Below are 20058 nucleotides of genomic sequence, written 5' to 3'. Positions count from 1 at the left end.
TTCCAGAACGTGAGAGGCTTTCCAGAAATAACGCAAGCTATGCCAACGTTTTCTATTTCTAGACGCAACCAGTCGCCAGCCTATAATTTGCTTTCTCTACTGAACTACACAGCTTTATATAACTAAAACTTCGTTAACTTCCAGGCTAATATTTGCTCGTGATCGTTGTGCAGAGTTGGTAACACCTATTGCAGTCGAAATATATGACTTCTATGCATATTCATTAGATCGTCGGTGTATAACGTAATCATCATAAAGTTGTATTTTCGCTTTATTCTCGTAAGTAGACTTTTGATAAGAAACAATACGAGCTACCGGTTAAAGCTGTACCCTTGCGTGAGTCATTGTCTATTGCTCTATACGGTTTATTATTATTTTGGATATATAATGAAACACAGTTTTGCAGTCAACAAGCACAGAATAGAGCAGCTGGTCCGAATAATATCGCATTCCTTTTATATCATCCGCAACGATTTTCTGAACCATTGTCGTTGATTCTACAGAACCTAATCCGAAAGGTAGTGCATTGCGACGCTCCAAACCAGTTTCTGAGCGCCCTACGGTACTGCATGACGAAACGTCATAAATGCAGCTTTTTTTTTTCACGAATCTTTTCATGATTGGAGGCCACTTCGGCCTTTCTTTCTGTTTGGAATCAGAGCCATTCTCTTCAAACCGTTAGAATTCTTTCCACATCAAGACCACCGTCTCTTTGAGGTGTTTATTGTAAAGAAACCGGCCTGTGTGCTTTTTGGTCGGGAAGCTTGGGAATAGTTTCTACGATGTTAACCACTGCCATTCGCTTGAAATTTTAATTAATAAGCATACACAGATATGCAGTAGTAATTCACTTCGATGAAAGCCGTATCGGTTGATCTCTTTTTCGAGTAAGCTCAAAGCCTCCCTGGTTTCGTTAGTGCACCTGGTCTTACGCCTTCCGAGCGTTTTAGATTTGGCTTTTTACTTCCTTTTGAACTTCAATTTCGCACACTTGAGGTAACTTTCATAAGGTTATTAGGTCTTCGTCACGAACAGCACTGCGCATGGTTAAAGTTCCCTCAGATCTTTCGCTCGCGAATGCAGTGTCTTTACCTGGTTAGCAAACAGGGGTCATTTAGTAACCATCAACTTCTAAAATGGCACAGTCAGGAACCTGTAGTACAGATCTATTTCTAGGTTTTGTGGGGATGGAAAGCTACGACAGTGTTTACAGCCTGAGTGCCGGTCTGCATGTGAGAAAAGCTACCTATTCTAGATGAACAAGACGGAAAGGGGTGAATATGTAAAAAGCGCTATTCGACACGCTCTAGTTGAGTTCCTGGAAATATATAGGTAATCTATAAACTACCCTGGCCACCTCGATGGGATCAGCTGGATTAGCCGTAAATGAGCGGCGAACAAAACTAGCGAGTTGTTGTATATTTATGCATGCGCGATATATATATATATATATATATATACTGTCTAAATTCAGGCATTTCAACACCGAAACGTGAAAGTGTAGACAATTAAGAAGATGAACGCAGCTTCGACAATAATTGAAACGAAAAGAAAATAGCGCTAAAATTTCCTTTATCAATGCTAATTCGTGCAGTTTTGTTTAAAGAAATCGAAGTCAAGGTGTCACGAGTTAGAAAGTTTCTGCAATATAGTTTGCTTCAAATCGCAACGAATTGTATAACATGTAGGTGTTGAGCATAGTAATTATGTGGTTCTGATTTTTGATTCTCTTGATAGCAGCTAGTTAAAATAAAATGTGTTTAAAGCATGCAGAAATACATCTAATTAATAATAAAATTAAAAAAAATACGCCTTAGGTAGCAAGTATTCTGTTCAAACTACACATTTTTGAGAATTATCCCAAAGTTGCCTAGGCCATGTTGATGAGGCAGGTCATCTTCACTTTTAATTTGACTGTAAAATATCGACGCGAAAAAGGCAAATATGATTTTAAATAAAATAATTTTTTTTTCAGTAACTGTTTTACCAATTGTGACCATATTCCACATTGAAAATCGCTTTCAAAATGATATTTCCAGTCGCCTTTATATACCTAAAAATAGTCAAACATTTTTTGGGGTGCAAATCCGAGTACTTTCTCGGTGATTAAATTTCAATCATCTGTTTGAGCTGCATCAAAATTGCAGAGCGGAATAGTTGTGGCTACGTACCCCAAAAGAATCTCCAGGTTCCCATAATCGCTGGCTGAGCAAAACAATGCGTCTCAAGTCATATATTAACTCTTCAGAACTTTTTTGCTTAGATTTTATCATTATCTGAGGAGCCACTAAGTTAAAGTTTCCACTGAGCAGAATGGCTTAGATCATCGATCCCCTGAAAAGGTTAATAATTTATAGCGATTAGCAGATATTTCATCCGGTTTTTCGCAGTTCTCTAAAGAACGATTTTTTATGAAGGGAAAAAATAATTAATCAATCAAAAGAGATTTATTATTATATACAGAAAAAAATTAGATACAAATGTAACACATTTTAGGGTAGGTCGGTGAATAATGGTCTCGTTCACAAATACAAAAATGCCGACAGTAGTTTTTCGTCACGCTAGAGATAGGTTCTGCCCCTCTGGTTTTATTTGGCGCACAGACTCTGGTCACGCATACAAACTAGATCCAGTAGTTAGACTCGTAGTAGTTCCCCTGTTTGTCTATTTAGGTAAAAGTACGGGTTGAATAACTAATTTTCGCTTTTAGATTAAACGGTGAGAAGGTTATGGTATAATTCGATATGGTATATTATTAAATAATTATGTGGTTATATTCAACGCGACTGTCAATTGTTCAATTTACGTAAAACTTCGTTTGTGATGATTTTTTTGTGTATTGCGGTGTTTTTATCACACTTGTAAATAATTACTGCCGGTTTCACGTGTGATTAGTTCGATTGATTTACATATGTGTGCATGAAGAGATGACCTCTAAAAGTCGCTGGCCAAGAAAGACTTTGCTTGCCTTTCGATTTGTTATTTGGACCAATTGGTTGGGTATTGGTATGCTTGATACCAGGTGGGTTTTTTTCGATAGGTTTGCTCTAGATACTCGCTAATCGTTTTCGATTTGATACTCTCACCAGTTACGCTAGCTAAGTTCATTTATCGATCTCTCGTTCTTTACTTTAGATATTGCCTACAAAATCTATAATGTAAGTTTCAACAGCAAAGATATTATGAGGGGACTATTAACAACCCGTGATGGAAAAAGAAGCACTCATGCACTTGGTAGTCGTAATATTTATTGACCGTCCAAAAATTTAAGCATGTATATATATATAACAGTCACTGCTAGGCTTAGGAGCTGCTGCCGGAAAGGCTACTATTAGTCTGACTAGGTGTACTTAGTTATATACAGGGTTCGCTGTCCTATTACTTCCTGAATTGCATTCAAACGAAATCACGTTATAAAGCATGCCCTTCTATCTTAGAGCGCATTTGTCGCCTTGTACATTTCGTCTACCGATGTAAAAACAGTAGGCTTTTAGGTGATACACCCTTGTTTGTCACTTAGTAACAGATGATGCTAAAGTACTTTAAAGTCATGTATTGAGTATTCCCCTAAAAGTTATAGTGCTTCCTTTAAGAACAATGAAGATGATACAATTTCTTTAATTATCTTTACGGACGTTATTGGCCGACCCGCGGACCATGATGTCAGGTCTTATCATGCCGTCAGCAAGACGACATTGAAAAATCAAATAGATTTGGTAAACGAGCGGGAATCTATAACAGAAATGCAAGACAGGTACATGGAAATCGTAACTAACTTAATTACAGTCGTCTCATATCAGAGCTTTTTTTTCATGTGACTTACCTATTTGTATAAACGCGAAATATAATCATAAACAGTTTTTTTTTTTTAATTAGCAATAGCTCAAAAGATAAAGCCATCAATACATAAATGTGCCAATAAATTAAAGGAAAATAGTATTACTAGAAAAAAAAAGCTACTCATTTTCGCAGGTATTCAGCGAAGAGCGGCCGTCCAACGTAGACAACATATATATTTAGGCTACAGGTCCCAGAATTGATCATTTTTGTCGCATCATAGCTGCACAAAAAACACCTCAGCACTGCCGTCATATTTATCTACGGTTAGCGCGCTTTACTTTAAAAAATTTTCGACTATTCGGAAATTTAAGCTCAACTTACTACTAGCCATTCCAAATTCAATAGCAATAATAATAATGATTAAGAAATTACGCATGTCTTTTAAATGAGAATTTGAACAAGTGAGCTGTAGCCTGTGTTCATTATCAAAAAGAACGAAATCACTATCAACACGACGTCGATGCGAGCTACAAATGGCTGGCAGTACCTATATAACTGTTCACACCGATGTACCCAGTTCGCTTTGGTGTTTTTCCATACGTTTTGAATTTGAAATGAATAGAATATCTAACTCAACTACGTTACTTGTATATTCATGCAATAAGAACAATTATTGAAAAGATGACCGCACAAAAACACGGTTGAATTTGTCACAAAGTTGCTACATACATTTTCACTATTTTATAACGGGTTGGAACAAGTTCAAGGCACATTGGCAATACCCACGTCGTGGTAGCTGTCAATCAGTCCATAGTGGTAATGCTTCAACGCTATTCTCTACAGTAACAATATCGTTCATAGCTGGAACCTTTAACACATTTTGCATGCGAGCTAAACCAGTCTATACGATCAATGTCGGCTACAAGTTTCCACTCGACGCCTCCTATTTTATTCGCATTTTGGATAAACTTCCCCGCCACCTCAAATTGCGCGCTGGGCTTCGTGCTAAGCGAGATCTTGAATATGTCGGTCCAAAGTTCACCTTCAGACAACCTCGTGAGGTCGTCAATGTCTCGAAGCGTCCATTCATGGCATTTCAATGTGGCGTTATTCTTTTCTACGATGTGGTTGATTGAGTCGAGAACAAACTGAGCAAACGAAGTTGCGAGCCGTCCCTTACGATCGTAAGGCTGAGACTCAAAGCATGAACAATACTGAAAACCGATATTGGCGTGTTCACAGGTTCGATCGTCAGGTATTACGTTGCTGATAAGGCTGTATCCATTAGCGGTTCGTGTGACTCGGCCTTCGCTCCACATATCGGCTAGTTCAAGCAGCGTTGCGTGCAAATCATAAACCGTTACTAGTCGGCGTGAATTTGCCTGGTTCGAACCCATCGATTCCCATTAGGATGCAGGACGTTGGTTTGACGACAATGGCACACAGGGGCAAAAGTTAATACTCATTACAATAAGCATTACGTATCGGATCATTATTAATGCTATGTTGAAATGCAAATTCTGTTTTTTTTTTTTTTTTTTTTTGCTACAAGATTCTGTCCTTTTGTTTCACCTTATAGTTGCTATGCAATTAAAATGAATTTGAGTAGATCGTAATAGATTGTTGACTTCCAGAATTGAGCTAGTCGGGTTATTTAAAACTATACGGTTTTTGAGAAGTCTCAATTATCGTGCATATATAAAAAAAATTCTGGGCGCAAACCCGTGAAGCACACTGATGCTGCTGTTTAGTAGCAGCAGCAGCAGTTGCAGAATATTGTGCGTAAATATCAACTGAATACGATGTCAGTTTCGAAAGGGCCGCCGGAAGTGGCATAGACAAGCGGATCCAAAGTGATTTTAGACGATCAATAATCTCAAGCGTTTATATGTCTGAACATTCTAACGATGACAAAAATCTACTTTTTTTTGGAATAATTATCTGTTACTAACTATACCTTTTATAAGAAAAAAAAAAAAAAAAAAAACTATAAACGCGTCAGAAACCAACTCACCTTAATGTTGGCCAGTGCCTTTGGATTTTCATTGTAATATGATTCAGGCAACAATATAAAACCATAGGGCAATGTATCTTCATAGCGTCCCTGGGTAGTCGTTCGAAACGACCCAAACCGAAACCCATGGTCCGAAATAAAGAACACAGCTGTCCTATTTAGAATGCCGTCCCGGTCCATTTTGGCGAAAAAATCTTCAAAATATTTGTCAATACGATGACCTCCATTAATCTGAAATTAAAAACGGACAACAAAAGTCAAAGCTGATACAGTCGTTTTATTCGATAACTAAATATATAACTGAATGCGTATGCTTAAGTATTGAATACATAGGCTATACGAAAATTGCAGCTTGAATATACAGGGCACTAGTGAAAACTTGAATTTAGCGTCAGGATATAAAAGAAGGCTTCAATTTACATCATCATGTGCAGTTTCACTGAGCCATGAGTACGAAAATAACGGGCGATCCTCGCCGAGAATCTTCATCGTATTATAGGTATAGTCGAGATAATGCTTCGCTGGAAAATCAGGTCCAATACACCAACTGTAGCCGCTGGCCTTCAAAGTCGACTTGTCGACAGCCTGCATCATTGGTCTTGACCAGTAAGTTGTAGGGACCTAGAATCCATGCGGTTAGCCACAACCCATTAGTTATATTATCCTAGAGATCTCAACATTTATCTTATTTTAAAGTTTACCTATATTAGGGTCGATTGCGTTATAGTAAGCCCGGATATAATTGTAATAATAATAGTAATAATAATTATTATTATTATGATAGGGCCGTGCAGCAGGGTGATCGGATTGGCACCAACCTTATTTAGCGCTTATTTGTATCAATAACCTTACCGCCGCATCGTAGAATCATTTTAATGTCTGGCCCTGAATAATGCAAGTTCAAGAGGACCGGTAACTAGAACTATCATCGATGAATAGAGTGAACTACGATTTTATGGTGCAAATAGTGTATTTCTTGATGCCACCAAATATAAGTTCAAATGATTCTAATTTGGCCCCTCATAGATCGCTCTATGGAATTTCGCATGGGCCAAAGTACGGGATTCTAGCGTTGTGCTAGACATTATTTCCTTTGCAGACTCGTGTATCTACCTCAGTGGATTATTGAATAAACAAGATAATCCTCACGCTGGGTACGAACGAGCGCCTTATGCGGCTGAGTGGTGCGAATGTTGGGCGTCGGATTCCATTTTGTTACTTAGCTGCAAAGAGTTTTCGTTACTGGGACATGTTAGGAAACTTCTCGTGTCGGAAGCTGGATAACTTCGGTTCGAGTATTTACGTCTGTCACTGCGACTGCGAAGTTATTGATAAAGATGTTCGGTGAACGTACAATTTTCCTACACTGCCCTACGATATAATGTCGCTAGATGATATCCTGTGAGGTTCTTTAAAAAGTAAAGTTCATATAATACATAAGGATTATAGAAATAAGGAACTAAAAATGTGCTGGCAATCAAGTCCGTGCCATGTATACATAATATTTCGAGCTTGTAACGAAACCTCGACGCGATCCGCTGAGTGGCATTCAACCATCGCAACTTCTAATAACAATAACAATTATATCAAAATTGTGCACATTCGACAAGGTGGTGTTATTTTTTAGGTGTTGATATATTGGAAGCGAATGACGCTATGTACATACAGTGCTTAGCGAAACAAGTATCGGCGCGTTTCAGTGTATAAATGCAGACTCTAGGAGCCTTAAACTAGCTTTTTTCAAACCTGTTTAAATCCTTTTAGAGACGGGTAGACGAAAAGCCCATAATGCCATTGCTCTTCGTAGAACATTGTTCGATAGCCTCGCTCTTCATAATCGTTCCATAAAAACCTGCAATGGATCATTGCGACAATTTATCATATAGTGAACTCTTTCTTGTTCTAGCTTTGGCCAAACTATATACTATTGACTTTTTGAAGGGAAAAAAATTTAACCCATTTGAGCTTGCTGTCATCAAATACTTCCCAGGCGAGAATGCGTGAAGGTGGATAAGGTAAAGCGGACCGTCTTACATAGACGCTGAGTAAACGTACGTGTACGGTGTATATACTAGGCAAATTGTACTACGACCTAATGTTCTTCCATAGGTCCTAGTGCTAGTACACAGGGTACATATGTAGGGCGAAGGGAGACCGCGCGATAAACAACAAAAGCGAGAACTCGTCGAAACACCGCGTTGCTTTCAAATAGGGATAAAATCGTCTAGGCAAAAACAATTAAATTTAAAAAAGGGCTGCTAAATATTCTTATAATGGTACAATCGGACCCGAACCGGTGGTGCGTTGCCAGAGAGGCACATAGATCTTTAGCTGTCGGAGCAATAGTGGCAAATTTACGAGTCGGCAGTATTGACACAGACGAATTCTGACTCCTCCACTTTTATAATATAGCCTCTCACACAACGAACAAATTATTATTGCTATTCATAGTATATTAAATTTCTTCACCACGTTCGCGTATTGGCAAAATCATGCAGCTGTAAGAGATACGCAGAAAACGTGGGGCCCCATGCGTTTTTGCAGGGAAAATTTTGGATGAAGTCTGATTCCGGTAAGTAAATAATATTGAACCGCTAGCTAACCTGAGTATCGGATAAACTTCGTACGGATCATTTTCAAGATCTTATTATTCATCATATCAAAGCCCATGTTTCATGCCACATTACCAGTCATACGCACGCTCTACCCTAAAGAGACAATTCAACAATAGATGCAACTTCAAAAATATATATATATGTTCCTATTTTTTCTACTGATATTAACAATGTGATGTTGCACTTTAGCTTGTTATGTATTTGGCTGAAATCCTATCAATCTGAACTTTGTAATAGTACAATATAAGCGAGCTGTTCTACGAAGAATCTTGACATTAAAAAAATTTTTCTAATTTTTTCCTTTTTTTTTTTTTAACCGAGGCATAGGTTTCTCAGCGTGTTCTGCAAACCAAGAGCAATGTATAATTAATATTTTTTAGACAGTTTATTTTATTGTGCAAATATATGAACAAAACGAATTCAAAACTTTAGGATAGTTAGTATTGTCGAAAATCCCCGTTTCAAAAAGCATCGTCTCCATATTCAATTGGTTTTTTAGGAGTGCTTCCTTTTAGGAAACCAAATAACTATGTATCAGCACTACCTGCATCACGCATGATCGTGTCAATATCGGCAAAACAGAAGTAATTTCTACACCAATGAATACTGTAGATAAAGTGAGCATAGCTTTAATGATCGACATAATAGTTGAATTCCGGTTGCTAAGTTTCAACATGGTCAACTTATAGAATTGGTGGCCCTGAAGGGACTGCTGTGCAACAACTTTTTAAACGTAATCAATGATTAAAATCGTTTCATTTACTCGATTCATTTAAGTGAGTCACTGAAAAGTAACGGAACATAGAAACTTCAGAGAGCGAAAAGGTTCTGCAGTATTTAGCTTCATACAGTTGCAGTTAGCTGGAAATTCTAATGGGATCTTTGACCCTGTAATTTCTTTTAAGCCCGGGGAAGAACCCGAATGTTGTACAACGTCCTGTTATCACTGTTCGGAACCGTGCAACACGGTCTTAAGAATGAACGACACAAGACACAGGTAACCAGTAAAACAGATAACTACTTCGGAGGGAATTCCACCGTAGTCAAAAAAGTGTCATTTTTCTGAAGAATAAGATGTTTAAGATAGGTTTTGGGTTATGTGCGTTAACTTTTAACCCGAAACTGCAAACTGAGCTATCTTAAAATTTATAATTATTATAAGGCAAGCATGTACCTAGAATCCATGCATCTCTATGGGAATAGAGACTTCCGAATAGGTCAGATCGTGGATCACACAAGCTTGTGTAAATTGTTTTCGATTAACGGACCTATCGTGTCGTCTGATTTTCGACTCTCGTACTAATACCCCTTGTAAGCATTAGTGTAAAAAACATTAACGTTATAATACAAGTTATAGAACTAATAATAAATAAACGTTATATAAAAGTTTAATTTTTCTATGTATCGGATACATATATATATATATATATATATTTGGATAGATCATACCACTGTCTACCTTGTTGTTGGTTGCCGGTATTTCAATCTACAGAAAGCGGACAACTGCATTTTTATCTTTTGACTTTTAATGATTTGTCGCCAGTACTCAGATCGTAAATCAATACAATTGTGTGCTGTATAAAAAAAAAACGTCAATAATTTACAAAGCACTAATACCTTGTGACGTTATCGAAATATGTGTTGTCGATGCGACTGCGTAAACCAGGAGCAGGATAGTACTGGATTCCAGTTAGGAGAGGAATTTGGTTAGGAGCCGAGTTAAGTCCAATTTTGTTGTAACCATATAACTCCACAATGTTCTTTTTTGCCTGTTACCATAATTTATATAATTTCGTTACATTGCGAACGGATTCTTATTTTCATAGTCTATATCGAAGTCATAATGGGTATGAATTATATTTAGCTGTCCCTTACAACTAATGTATCATATCTAAGATAGTCACAAACAGGAGTTGGGCATGCTTTAGTGGTTTAAGAATCGATTGAGGAGATTAAATTTGGATTCTTGTCTTGTAAAATTGGGCTTCTTGTCATTAATCTAGTCCATCATTTGACATTTGTAACATTCGCTAAGTTCGGTTTATCTTCCAACCAGTGAAAATTTGCAAATACACATTGGACCTATCGCAATTAGGAACCGGTGCTTGACGTTTGGTTATATACTGATACATTTGTTGTTACGCTGTATATACTATTTCTGTAGAAGAAGTATAGACATTGTTGAGTAAGTGGGAATTTATATATTTTTCACCTGCAAAAATTTCAAGGTTTTGGGAAATTGCCGATGGGCGTTGAGTCTTGACACCGAGTCCAACCCAACAATTAACACATGCACCGGCTTCTTTCCAAAGTTATTTGGGCGTAAAGGGTACATTACAGGTTTCACCAGAGGTAACATTAATGGTTGTTCATATTTGTCCTTTTCTTTGCCTCCTGTACCCGGCAAATCACATTCAATCCACAGAAACTCCTTGCGAGGGCAGGAATCCACCACTAGAGGTAATCGTTTTCCGAAATCATAGTGTTTATCGATGACCTGCAAATATGACGGTATACCTTATCTACTAATAGTGATAAATTTGTTGTGTTATAAAATGCAGTTCTATCTGTAAAGGGAGCACTAAATTAATAAGATGATGCATTTCTCTGAGTTATGGCAAAAGATTGGCTTAACACGTTCCCATTAGACTATCTTAAGTCTGTTCAAAATGAAATTCACAAAGCAACCGTTAGGAATTGAAGTGTTTATGTATCAGGTGCCAAGAATGATTTTTGCAATTCAAGCTACACTATGTACATGCTTATATATACATCAGAAACACAATTCAGGGAGTTAAGAGGAATTTTAAGCCAAAGGGCTACCTGTAAACAGCAATTTTTATGCACAGGCTTGGCTCGACAGACAACATTGTATCGAAAGCAACAGGACAGGGAAGAAAGAAGCTTTTCCATCGACTTCAAAACTTCATTGGTATCGCAGGTTCAGTAAAAACAAGCGTTCGATCTTGTTTCACAGCAACGGTGCCCTAAGGCTTACGATAGGAGAAACAAATCTAAACCGCTACTACACGAGAATCATTCTTCGCCTTAACACACTTCCTTCAGGCTTTACATATTTACAATTAAGGACTGAAATAAGCGTCGTGGTTGCTGGATCGGGCAGACTTCTTTCAGGACAACCAGATCGTCATGCTTGTGCGAAAAACTGCCATTTTGACACTCTGGGTCTCATTTGCTAGTTATCTCTGTATGATAGCGGGCAACGCTTCGAAGAATATTCTAGAGCGGGTTCTTCTGCAATAATGCAGATGCATAGGTAAGCATTTTTTTAAACCGGTCTTTTGAGCTGCGAAGAACTCATAGCAAAAGCAAACCTATCATATCGAGCTGTAACTGCATTTATGCGTTCTTTTCCTTTAAATTTAAACACGACTATCCCAGTTATCGTGTTGGAGTGTAATTGACTGATAAAGTAGCATCTATTCTGATTTGATAAACATTTCGGTATATCTTCCTTAAAGTCTTCCTTCTAAATATCGCACTTCTGACGCAACTTTTTACTGACTTCCGGTAGTTCAATTTTAATAAAGTTTATAGGTGTATTATTTACTATGTAGTTCACATCATATTGTTATTATTATTATTATTGACTACATCTAGAGATGAAAAATGATGTTAGATATCACATTTTGCGATTTAACGTCTCGCTAATATGTCTAACCTATCGAGATCCAAGAGATACGAAAACTTTACGCGTAAGTTACTTTGCATCTTTGATCATTTCGAAAAGTTAGCAGCTACGTTTTCTCCAGTCTCATTGTGCGTGTAGGTTGGTCATGAGAACAATCAGTGTCATACCTGTAGGGTCCTACCAAAATAGCTTGATCAAGCGTCGCATTTTAAAATAATATATTTGACACTACGATTTATTAGGGAGACTGTCGTGTAAACTAAAACCTATATTGTGGCTACTTTGTAAAGGGAATAAACTTCAATACTGTCTATTAGACGAAAATCAGAACTCGATGTCGCGATGTCTCATATAAAAAAAAAGGATCCGATTGGTTGCTATGCTTGCCTTGAGTCCCCTCGGATCGAGTAATACATTCAGTGTATCCACGACACAGTTTGCTTCAATAATCTTCAATAAATCCTCTCAGGGTCGTCAGGTGTCTTTCTTGGGCCCTAGGCAAATCCTAAAAAACTGGCTTAATTCTTAATTTCTCGAAAAGTTCACCAAAGCCTGATGTATGAGATTTTTCTGATCCTACCTGATTGGTGCTGTCCTGAATCGGCTTTGAAAATCGAACCTGGTTGATCGAAATCGGTAAGCCTAGTTTTCGAAAATATTTTTCTCAATGTTGACAACACAAAAGGAAAACACTGAGACATGCGTGTGCAGATTGCATTAGCTTCAGCACAACTTAGCTTATAGCTAGGCTTATTCTTCCGGCGGACTATAGAAAAGAAAACAAAAGTACATATGCTAATACAGATTGCAAGAAGCAACAATTTTGACTTTGACTACGTTTTTTGCTACTGTTACATTGAGTTCCAGGTACGCCATCGCATATTACAGGGTACGACGGTCTCTTGTTTTGTTTAACGACTACAGGGTGAATGTTCTATCTCGAAATTTTGATATTTCGTAGCGATAGCAGACAGAGACTCATTGCGAAGAATAAGTTGGCGGTAAATTGGTAAAGCTTATGGGAATCCTATGAAAAAGTGTTTGTCAAGATGGAGCCAGAAGAGAAAATTGAGTGGTCAAGCTAAGTAATTATTAGCTTTCAAGTTTTCGTCTGTATGCGGTCACTGAAGATGTTACTATCGTTTTGGCTAACCCGTCTAACGATACTCGAAAACCTGAGCTAACGTCATTGCACATTGAGTATCTGCAAATTGACGTTAGTTTGGGAGCTACTCTTAAACGTAGACAATTGCGGTATTAAACGTTCTGCAGTCGCCATTGTTGCCATGGACGGAATACCACGATAAGGGCATTGCTTGTGCTCGTTACGTTAGGTAGAAACCGTTCGTATAAATTTAGCAGTTTATCTACCTGGAGTAATTTGTTCACTTGATATGTATTGCTCACATATGAACCTGTGTTTGCCTTCAATACGACGGTACCTTTCGTCGAAGTGCCCTTAGAACTATTCCTCGACTAGAACCCGACTACGGCCGCAGTGAGCTCCTGTGGTGATTTCTGGCAGCCCCAAGTGAAATATTTTTCATTAAGCGTGCTCTCTTAGATCGTTTCTAACCTCAAACGGAGATCAGACGGTGTTTTAATCTAGAATCTTATCAAGATCTGGAACATTTTATATTCATACTTTTCCTAAAATGTCCAGGCTGAGACCTGTTCATGCAACAATGCTGACAGTCGTACACGATAGGTAAAAAAAAAAAAGGTAAAAGCTGAAAAGTTGTAAGAGATAAGAAGTTTAAAGTGTAGTGAGGTACGATTGATAGCTCGAGATGTTCTCTACTAAAATTCGGAGATTTCATCCCACAAAAGTATTTACTGTTCATGCTCGTAATATTTACAATCACTTCTTAACACAGTATACGCATGAAGCTGCTTTTTTGAGCTTGATTGAGAGATATTAATAGAAAAATCTGTTCACTTAATAAGAATAACAATGATAACAACAGAAAATAAACAGTCCTTACCACATGAGAATTGACCTAATCTGAAAACATAGCACTATTTGATAGAGTATTGTAAACAGATGTAAAATTTTTCATTGCATGCATGACATGCTATACAACCGGTGATGCTAATTTGAAATAGATTACTGTTTTGTTAATCAATCATGTTAAAACCTCTGAATGAACAATTCATTCAGCGCCGGTGAATCGTGAAAATTACTCGGCTCTTAATTATGTGCTACATAATAATTTCATAGAAAACGGCAATACATAATTAAAACTGTGTAATTTTGCCCTTTGTATGCCCAGCGAATGTACGAGCAAACCGGTGAGTCCACACAACAATTTCTGAAGACGTAATCGTATAGTGGACAAGAGTAAATCGTTAAACTTAACACTGCCAAGATGGACACTATTTGAATCAATCGACGATAGTGCAAAGATCAGTTTTTCTATAATTCTCCCCAAAAATAAAAATCTCCTTAAAAACTTGAGTTAAAATTCGCACATTTTTACGTTCGCGCACTATTGGACCATAGAACTTGTACGTTTTACGCTTACTATCTGGGCAGATTTGACGTTGCCGACCTTACATATGTGACATATACTTATTATAGTACGCGAAGTCAAGGTAATACTCTTTTATACATCTGTGCCTCCTCTATGTGGCAGTGCTTTAACAAGAAATCTCTTGCATTTCAAGGGGCAGTCGTAATTCTTGTCTTGCATACTGGTATAATCACACTCCTGAATAAACTTATCGTTTGAACCGAATTTATTACATATACAAAGTGAAGGTTTACCTGGTACTTTGGGTTCCGAAAAGTTTCTTTATAGGTACAGTTCCACTTGCTAAAGTTAGCTTTATAGTATTTGTCGAATGTGTTCTGGTCAAAGGCGATACAGGAAAAGCCTTTTAGATCAATTTTCGGATAAAATACGAAAGGTTTTGCATCAGCAGGACACATCTTAGGTGTATTTGAAAAATATTTTTTCATTATCGTCTGCTCATTGTAATCGTAATCTGGGATGCGACATCTTGCAGTATATATCGCATATTTATTATAAACAGCGTCAGCGTCCGAGCTGTTATAGATATTAGTCGGCACAGGAGCGTCATCAATAGTGATGGCCGTTTGAGCAGTTATCTCTACAGCAGTAATTTCGCCCGTTGTATTATTAGAAATGGAGAACTCAGTATGCGGTAGGATTGAGTTACCCCCGGCAATATCGGTACCAGCCTCCGCCGAGGATAGAGCTAGTCGAACAGATATCTGGCTGGTCGTTGTATCAGCTTCTTGTAAACGTTTGACACTTGAAACTGTAGTTGTGAAAGTACTCGTAAAGTTACGAGTCCGTAGTTGACCAGAAATTGCGTTGGGTTCCATGATATTGGGGTCCGTGATTACCATTGGAATAAAGTCCATATATAAAACAAAGAACGCTACGAAACAAACAACAGCAATGAAGGATATGAAGGGACGTCGAATCGGAGATGAGTCACCCGAGAAATCGGAGAGTAATCTGAAATATAAATTCAGTATTTCTAATTAGCAAGAGGCGATACTTCTATAGAAGTATAAATTTGATATTTTTGATCTGCCTATTTGCATTGATATATAACACATTTGAAGTTTAACTTACGCGTCAACAATGTTAAAACACCTAACGATATTTCAAACGCCTTCAAGAGGAACTGATCTTTCTTCATAATACTCAACGTTGCAGTAACGCAGTAATGTATTTAAATTAAAGCCGCGCATGCGCAAGCCTCGTCACTTTCAGATAGTTTGTTTGTCCTTATATTTGAATCGTCGTTGTATGAATTTGTAGAGCATATCGATGAAAATCATTTGTTCCCACTAACTCATTCTGTTGAAACGTACGCTTACATCATTGTTAGGACTTCAAGGCGATCTAGTCAGCCCCCTTAACGAGACCAAATGGAAAATACCAGCCTTTTATTGAAGTAATTATTTGCACAAAAAAGGGTTGTACACATTAAACAAGCCAGTGTATCCGTTCAGCATTCATTTATTGCCAGATAAGCCGAAATTCATGTCCTCAAATCTTTATTTATTATATAGAGTTACCTCATAGTCATATTAATATGTACGACATACGTGTTTACATGTTATTCAACAAGCCCTCCAAGCATGTTCTGCGTAAACACGATACTTTGTCACCATTTCACAGCTTCACGTGACCGGGTAGTGGCATCTTGCTTGTTAAAATGCCAAGGCCACGATCATGTGAACTAGCAAGGGGAATTATATGTACGAAAGTTGTCGACGGTTTTCTCAATATACGCACGTTTGATTTAATCGGTCTCAATAATTTTACTAGATTAGATAAGAAACCGCCGTCAAATCCTTGTTACTTTAAACGTTGCAGTGATACATTAGACTGACATTTGCACCGAGAATGGTACCGTACCTCTATTTGTAACTTAAAAACTACTGTATTAAAAAAACCGTTTTTTAATGAAAGATTTAATGCTATTTGCACACCACTGGAAATGTATCATACATGTGTTCCTAATGCAATGTCGGGCTTCTGCGCGACTTGATCGGCCGAAAACATAGTTACTGACAAACACATTGGCTGTCCTTAAGCATAATCTTAAGAAAGCTCGGATCTTCAGTTGATAATACTACAAGCTAAGTGGAAGATAAGCACCTACTAAGCATAAATTTCCCACATAGGAACTTATGCCAGGTTCCATGATCTAAATCGAAAACGTCTATGTCAGCTTTCCCACCTTCGAGCGAGTTTTATTTCGAGCAGGAGCCGTTACCCTTCCGCCGTCATTCTCTGAACCTAGAAGTAAACTTATGACATACTGTGTAGTTTTGCCCGCTGTGACCTTCTGAAAACCAGGTGGGAAAGAGCCAGATCGTGTGGGTCTTGTGACATTGAGGGTGGTTTGATAGTAAGTACCTCTCTTGTAATCGCTGAGCAAATTTCTAGCCGCCAGTGGTATCCAATATCAACTCGATAGTGTCCATAAAGCTTTCTTGAGCGAACCTTTTCAAGGTCTAGGCTCTAGGGTCATCTTTCGCCATGAAGGATGACCTACACGCTCTTCAGATGCTAGGCAAGATAGCAGGGTATGACAAACGTCACTGTGTACTCCTATACAGGTCACAGTGTAGGCATGGGTCTAAAGCAGTTTTTTGATAGATACACACAGAAGTGGCTATACGTTGTAATGAGATCTGGCTACAATGACAGCAAATGGTCTCGTTATCTATCTACTGATAAAAAAATGTTTGTGACCAAATCCGTGTATAGGGATCAACGATTACACCGTCTGCCAGTCACTAGTGGCCTAGTAATTGGCCTGCCAGACGAGATATCTCCGCAGCTTTCACCTCTAGTTGCTATCGTATGCTTTAAGGTTCCACGGTGAGATTCCTCTCAGTCGGCATAGTAATACAACAAAAATGCTCGCCGTCCTGTAAGCCTGTACCAATAGTTTTTATATGCTGCGTTGGCTCTTCTTTGTAAGCAAGTTCCTGCAGTTTTTCTTCTCTCTGCTCACGCGGAACTTCTCTAACTTCCTAAAAGGAACTATTGGCTCTGACATCGTGATAATTAGTTTGCGATCACTTTGTTTGCCTGGACCATATGTATTAGGTAGAACACGTGCATTAGTTACATGCTGTGGCCGCCTCTTCTATGCATTTTGTCCAAAAGCAATCTGAAGTATCTTGCTTTTGGTACAATTTTGATCTTGCATCCACTTAGTGTTAGGATCGGAAATGACGTCTACCTAAGAGGAATAGTGTTTTGCAATTTTTTGGAGAAAGGACTAGTTAAAGGCGAAAGTTCCAAGCTTCTGCTATCTAACTGAATGGAGACAAGACAAAATCGGTTGGCAGACTGCTCGGCTTGCAAAAACTTTTTGCCTGCACAGTAATCGCAAGATCATCTACACATTATTTGGAAAAAGGCCTATGCTTTCAGGTAGAGAGTTAGTACGTAGTCATATGAGAAATTTTTTGAGTTGAAAGCCCAAGTTCAATTTTGTGGGTCTTTTCTTGTCATTGAATAAGTGACTCCCTGGCATGTCACTCCGCTGTCCTTTAGGTATTTTGAGATAACTTTGAGAAGGTTTGATAGGCTTCTAGGGCAGGCCGTTGAGAGGGATTACGTACATACAAGATAATAGCTAGAGAGATATTTGCTTTACACTTGACAGAACGATGCTTTAAGCCTGCTGCAAAAACATTTCTGTTTATTTTGAAATTTACATTTTCAGAGGGAAGTCCCTGACTTGTTGTGAAGTTCCGGAGTTGCGCCCTAATGAATCTTAACGTCTCAACTAACTATCATATTTAGGAATCTCTGAAAAAGTGTTGACTAGCGGTTTGTTCAATTACTACTACGTTGCGACATAGAAGTGTGAACGACTAGTGGATAGTTTCGTACCTAGTTCATCTATAACTGAGAATACACGCTCTCCTGTTGAGATACACCATGCATAATGGTCATGCGATGATTGTTTGTTCTTCCATCAGATTGTATCATGAAACATTTAGTGCCCTGTTTGCGAAATTACATTCAACCCCCAACATCTCAACGTCCATTGGCGGGCTATACGAATTATGCCAATGCGTTTCAAAAATATTGGGCCGTTGTATTAGTTTCGTACATTGGGCAGTGTATTTGTGAAATGAGCGGCCTTTATTTTACGCTAATATGTGCATAAAAACTAACTATTTCATGATTCGATTAATATAGAAACAATATATTTTAGTTAACTGCAAAATATGTTTACTACACTGTTTCTGGTGGAATTACCAGTTGAGCTGCAGGCCGAGTTCTATGACCATTATGATATATTTCTGCGCAGGTAAGAATCACCCTGTCTCAACCCGCTGCACGTTCCTTTCCACGGACAAGGTTTCACTCAACAGAGGGTAAACTGACGAGTCTGTCTTCAGCACCGATTGCTTTGAATTTCTTGTTACTTTTGTCTCTTTTTTTAGCAACTCATTGTCGCCTATGAAAACGCAAACGGCGAGTTGCTTTCACTCATCGAAGTACCTTTTCGCGGCCTGGCGCAGATTATCCATGGCACCAATAGCTGCACCCCCTTGACGGCAACAGCGACGAATAAATCTGACGATTATACCCATCATGCAACAATATATAGTAATATAGTTTTCCCAAATATTAGAACTTCTGAGGTCGATGATAGGTGCTGCTTAAATGACAAATGTGATGACAAGCGGGTGTTCGTTTGCGAATGACGACTCTTCCATAGAATCGGTGGCAGTGAACCTTCTCATACGACTTCCTTCGACGGCAGCCAGTTCGGATCGCGTTCTTCGTTCTTTTGTTGTCAGTTTCAGACAGTTTACAAAATCTGCGATGTTTTATGATGCCCCACCAACGGAAAATATTTAATTTTGGCAACTTGAGTGCGAACAAGCGTCTGCCGCCTCTTACGTCTCTCAGAAGGGCACCATTAGTATGCTATCGTGGAGTCAATGTAATTGTACACGCGGTCAATTTTGATCTTGTTAGTCAGTTTGTAGGGTCTACCCTACGGGTTTTACTCGAGCATGAGGAGGCAAGACTTCCGGCTAAAGTTCTTAGTTTTCCAAATTTCTTTGTTAAGGGCTGCTAGATATATTTAGCAAAGATGGCGGAGAGTGGCTGAAGTTCACCTTTATTGCACGCCTTGCCCAGCGTATCGGGCATTTACGTCGTTCATAAGCTATCAGTGTTGCTTCAGTACATAAATGCCACCAGGTTCCACCTCGTGGAGTGGGGTGAAAGGGGCCCTTGGTGTCTCTGGTATAATTTCAAGGAGCCCTACGGTCTTTATCCTTAACCGAGGAATATGAAATGAAAGGTTCACGACTCAGTAAACAGGTCTGTTTCTGTACCGATGTTCTGTGCAAGGCAGCGGTTTTGATGCCCATGTGACAAAGTGGTGCGGTACAAACAAAGCTGAACGGCTGGATTCAACTCCGATGTAGGTGATTATACAAGTGAGTCCTGTTGTTTTTATAGCTTAGG

At 38.5% G+C, this 20058-nt stretch overlaps 1 protein-coding gene across 8 annotated transcripts in view; it reads right to left on the bottom strand.

Moving 5' to 3' along the window:
• Nucleotides 1–237: 237 nt before the first annotated feature.
• Nucleotides 238–20058, bottom strand: part of LOC111246749 (uncharacterized) — a 44217-nt gene continuing 24396 nt past the window's right edge. For 6 of the 8 annotated variants that reach the window (XM_086984402.1, XM_086984401.1, XM_086984403.1 and 3 more), the window contains 7 exons: nucleotides 14829–15549; nucleotides 10622–10906; nucleotides 10027–10178; nucleotides 7541–7646; nucleotides 6215–6415; nucleotides 5795–6025; nucleotides 3229–5162 (listed from right to left, as the gene is read on the bottom strand). In XM_086984402.1, the coding sequence (XP_086840528.1) occupies nucleotides 4611–5162; nucleotides 5795–6025; nucleotides 6215–6415; nucleotides 7541–7646; nucleotides 10027–10178; nucleotides 10622–10906; nucleotides 14829–15549 (2248 nt within the window). In that variant the 3' untranslated portion in view covers nucleotides 3229–4610. Of the gene's footprint in view, nucleotides 1093–2171; nucleotides 2335–3228; nucleotides 5163–5794; nucleotides 6026–6214; nucleotides 6416–7540; nucleotides 7647–10026; nucleotides 10179–10621; nucleotides 10907–14828; nucleotides 15550–20058 lie in introns of those variants that run through there. The other 2 variants (XR_015324390.1, XM_086984405.1) reach the window with 2 other exon arrangements.

The sequence above is a fragment of the Varroa destructor genome, unplaced genomic scaffold (genome assembly GCF_002443255.2).
Source record: "Varroa destructor unplaced genomic scaffold, Vdes_3.0 BEIS01000003.1, whole genome shotgun sequence".
In the NCBI taxonomy this organism is placed as follows: domain Eukaryota; kingdom Metazoa; phylum Arthropoda; class Arachnida; order Mesostigmata; family Varroidae; genus Varroa; species Varroa destructor.
Note: the sequence above shows the minus strand (reverse complement) of the source record. Positions and strands in the feature narration are given on the sequence as shown.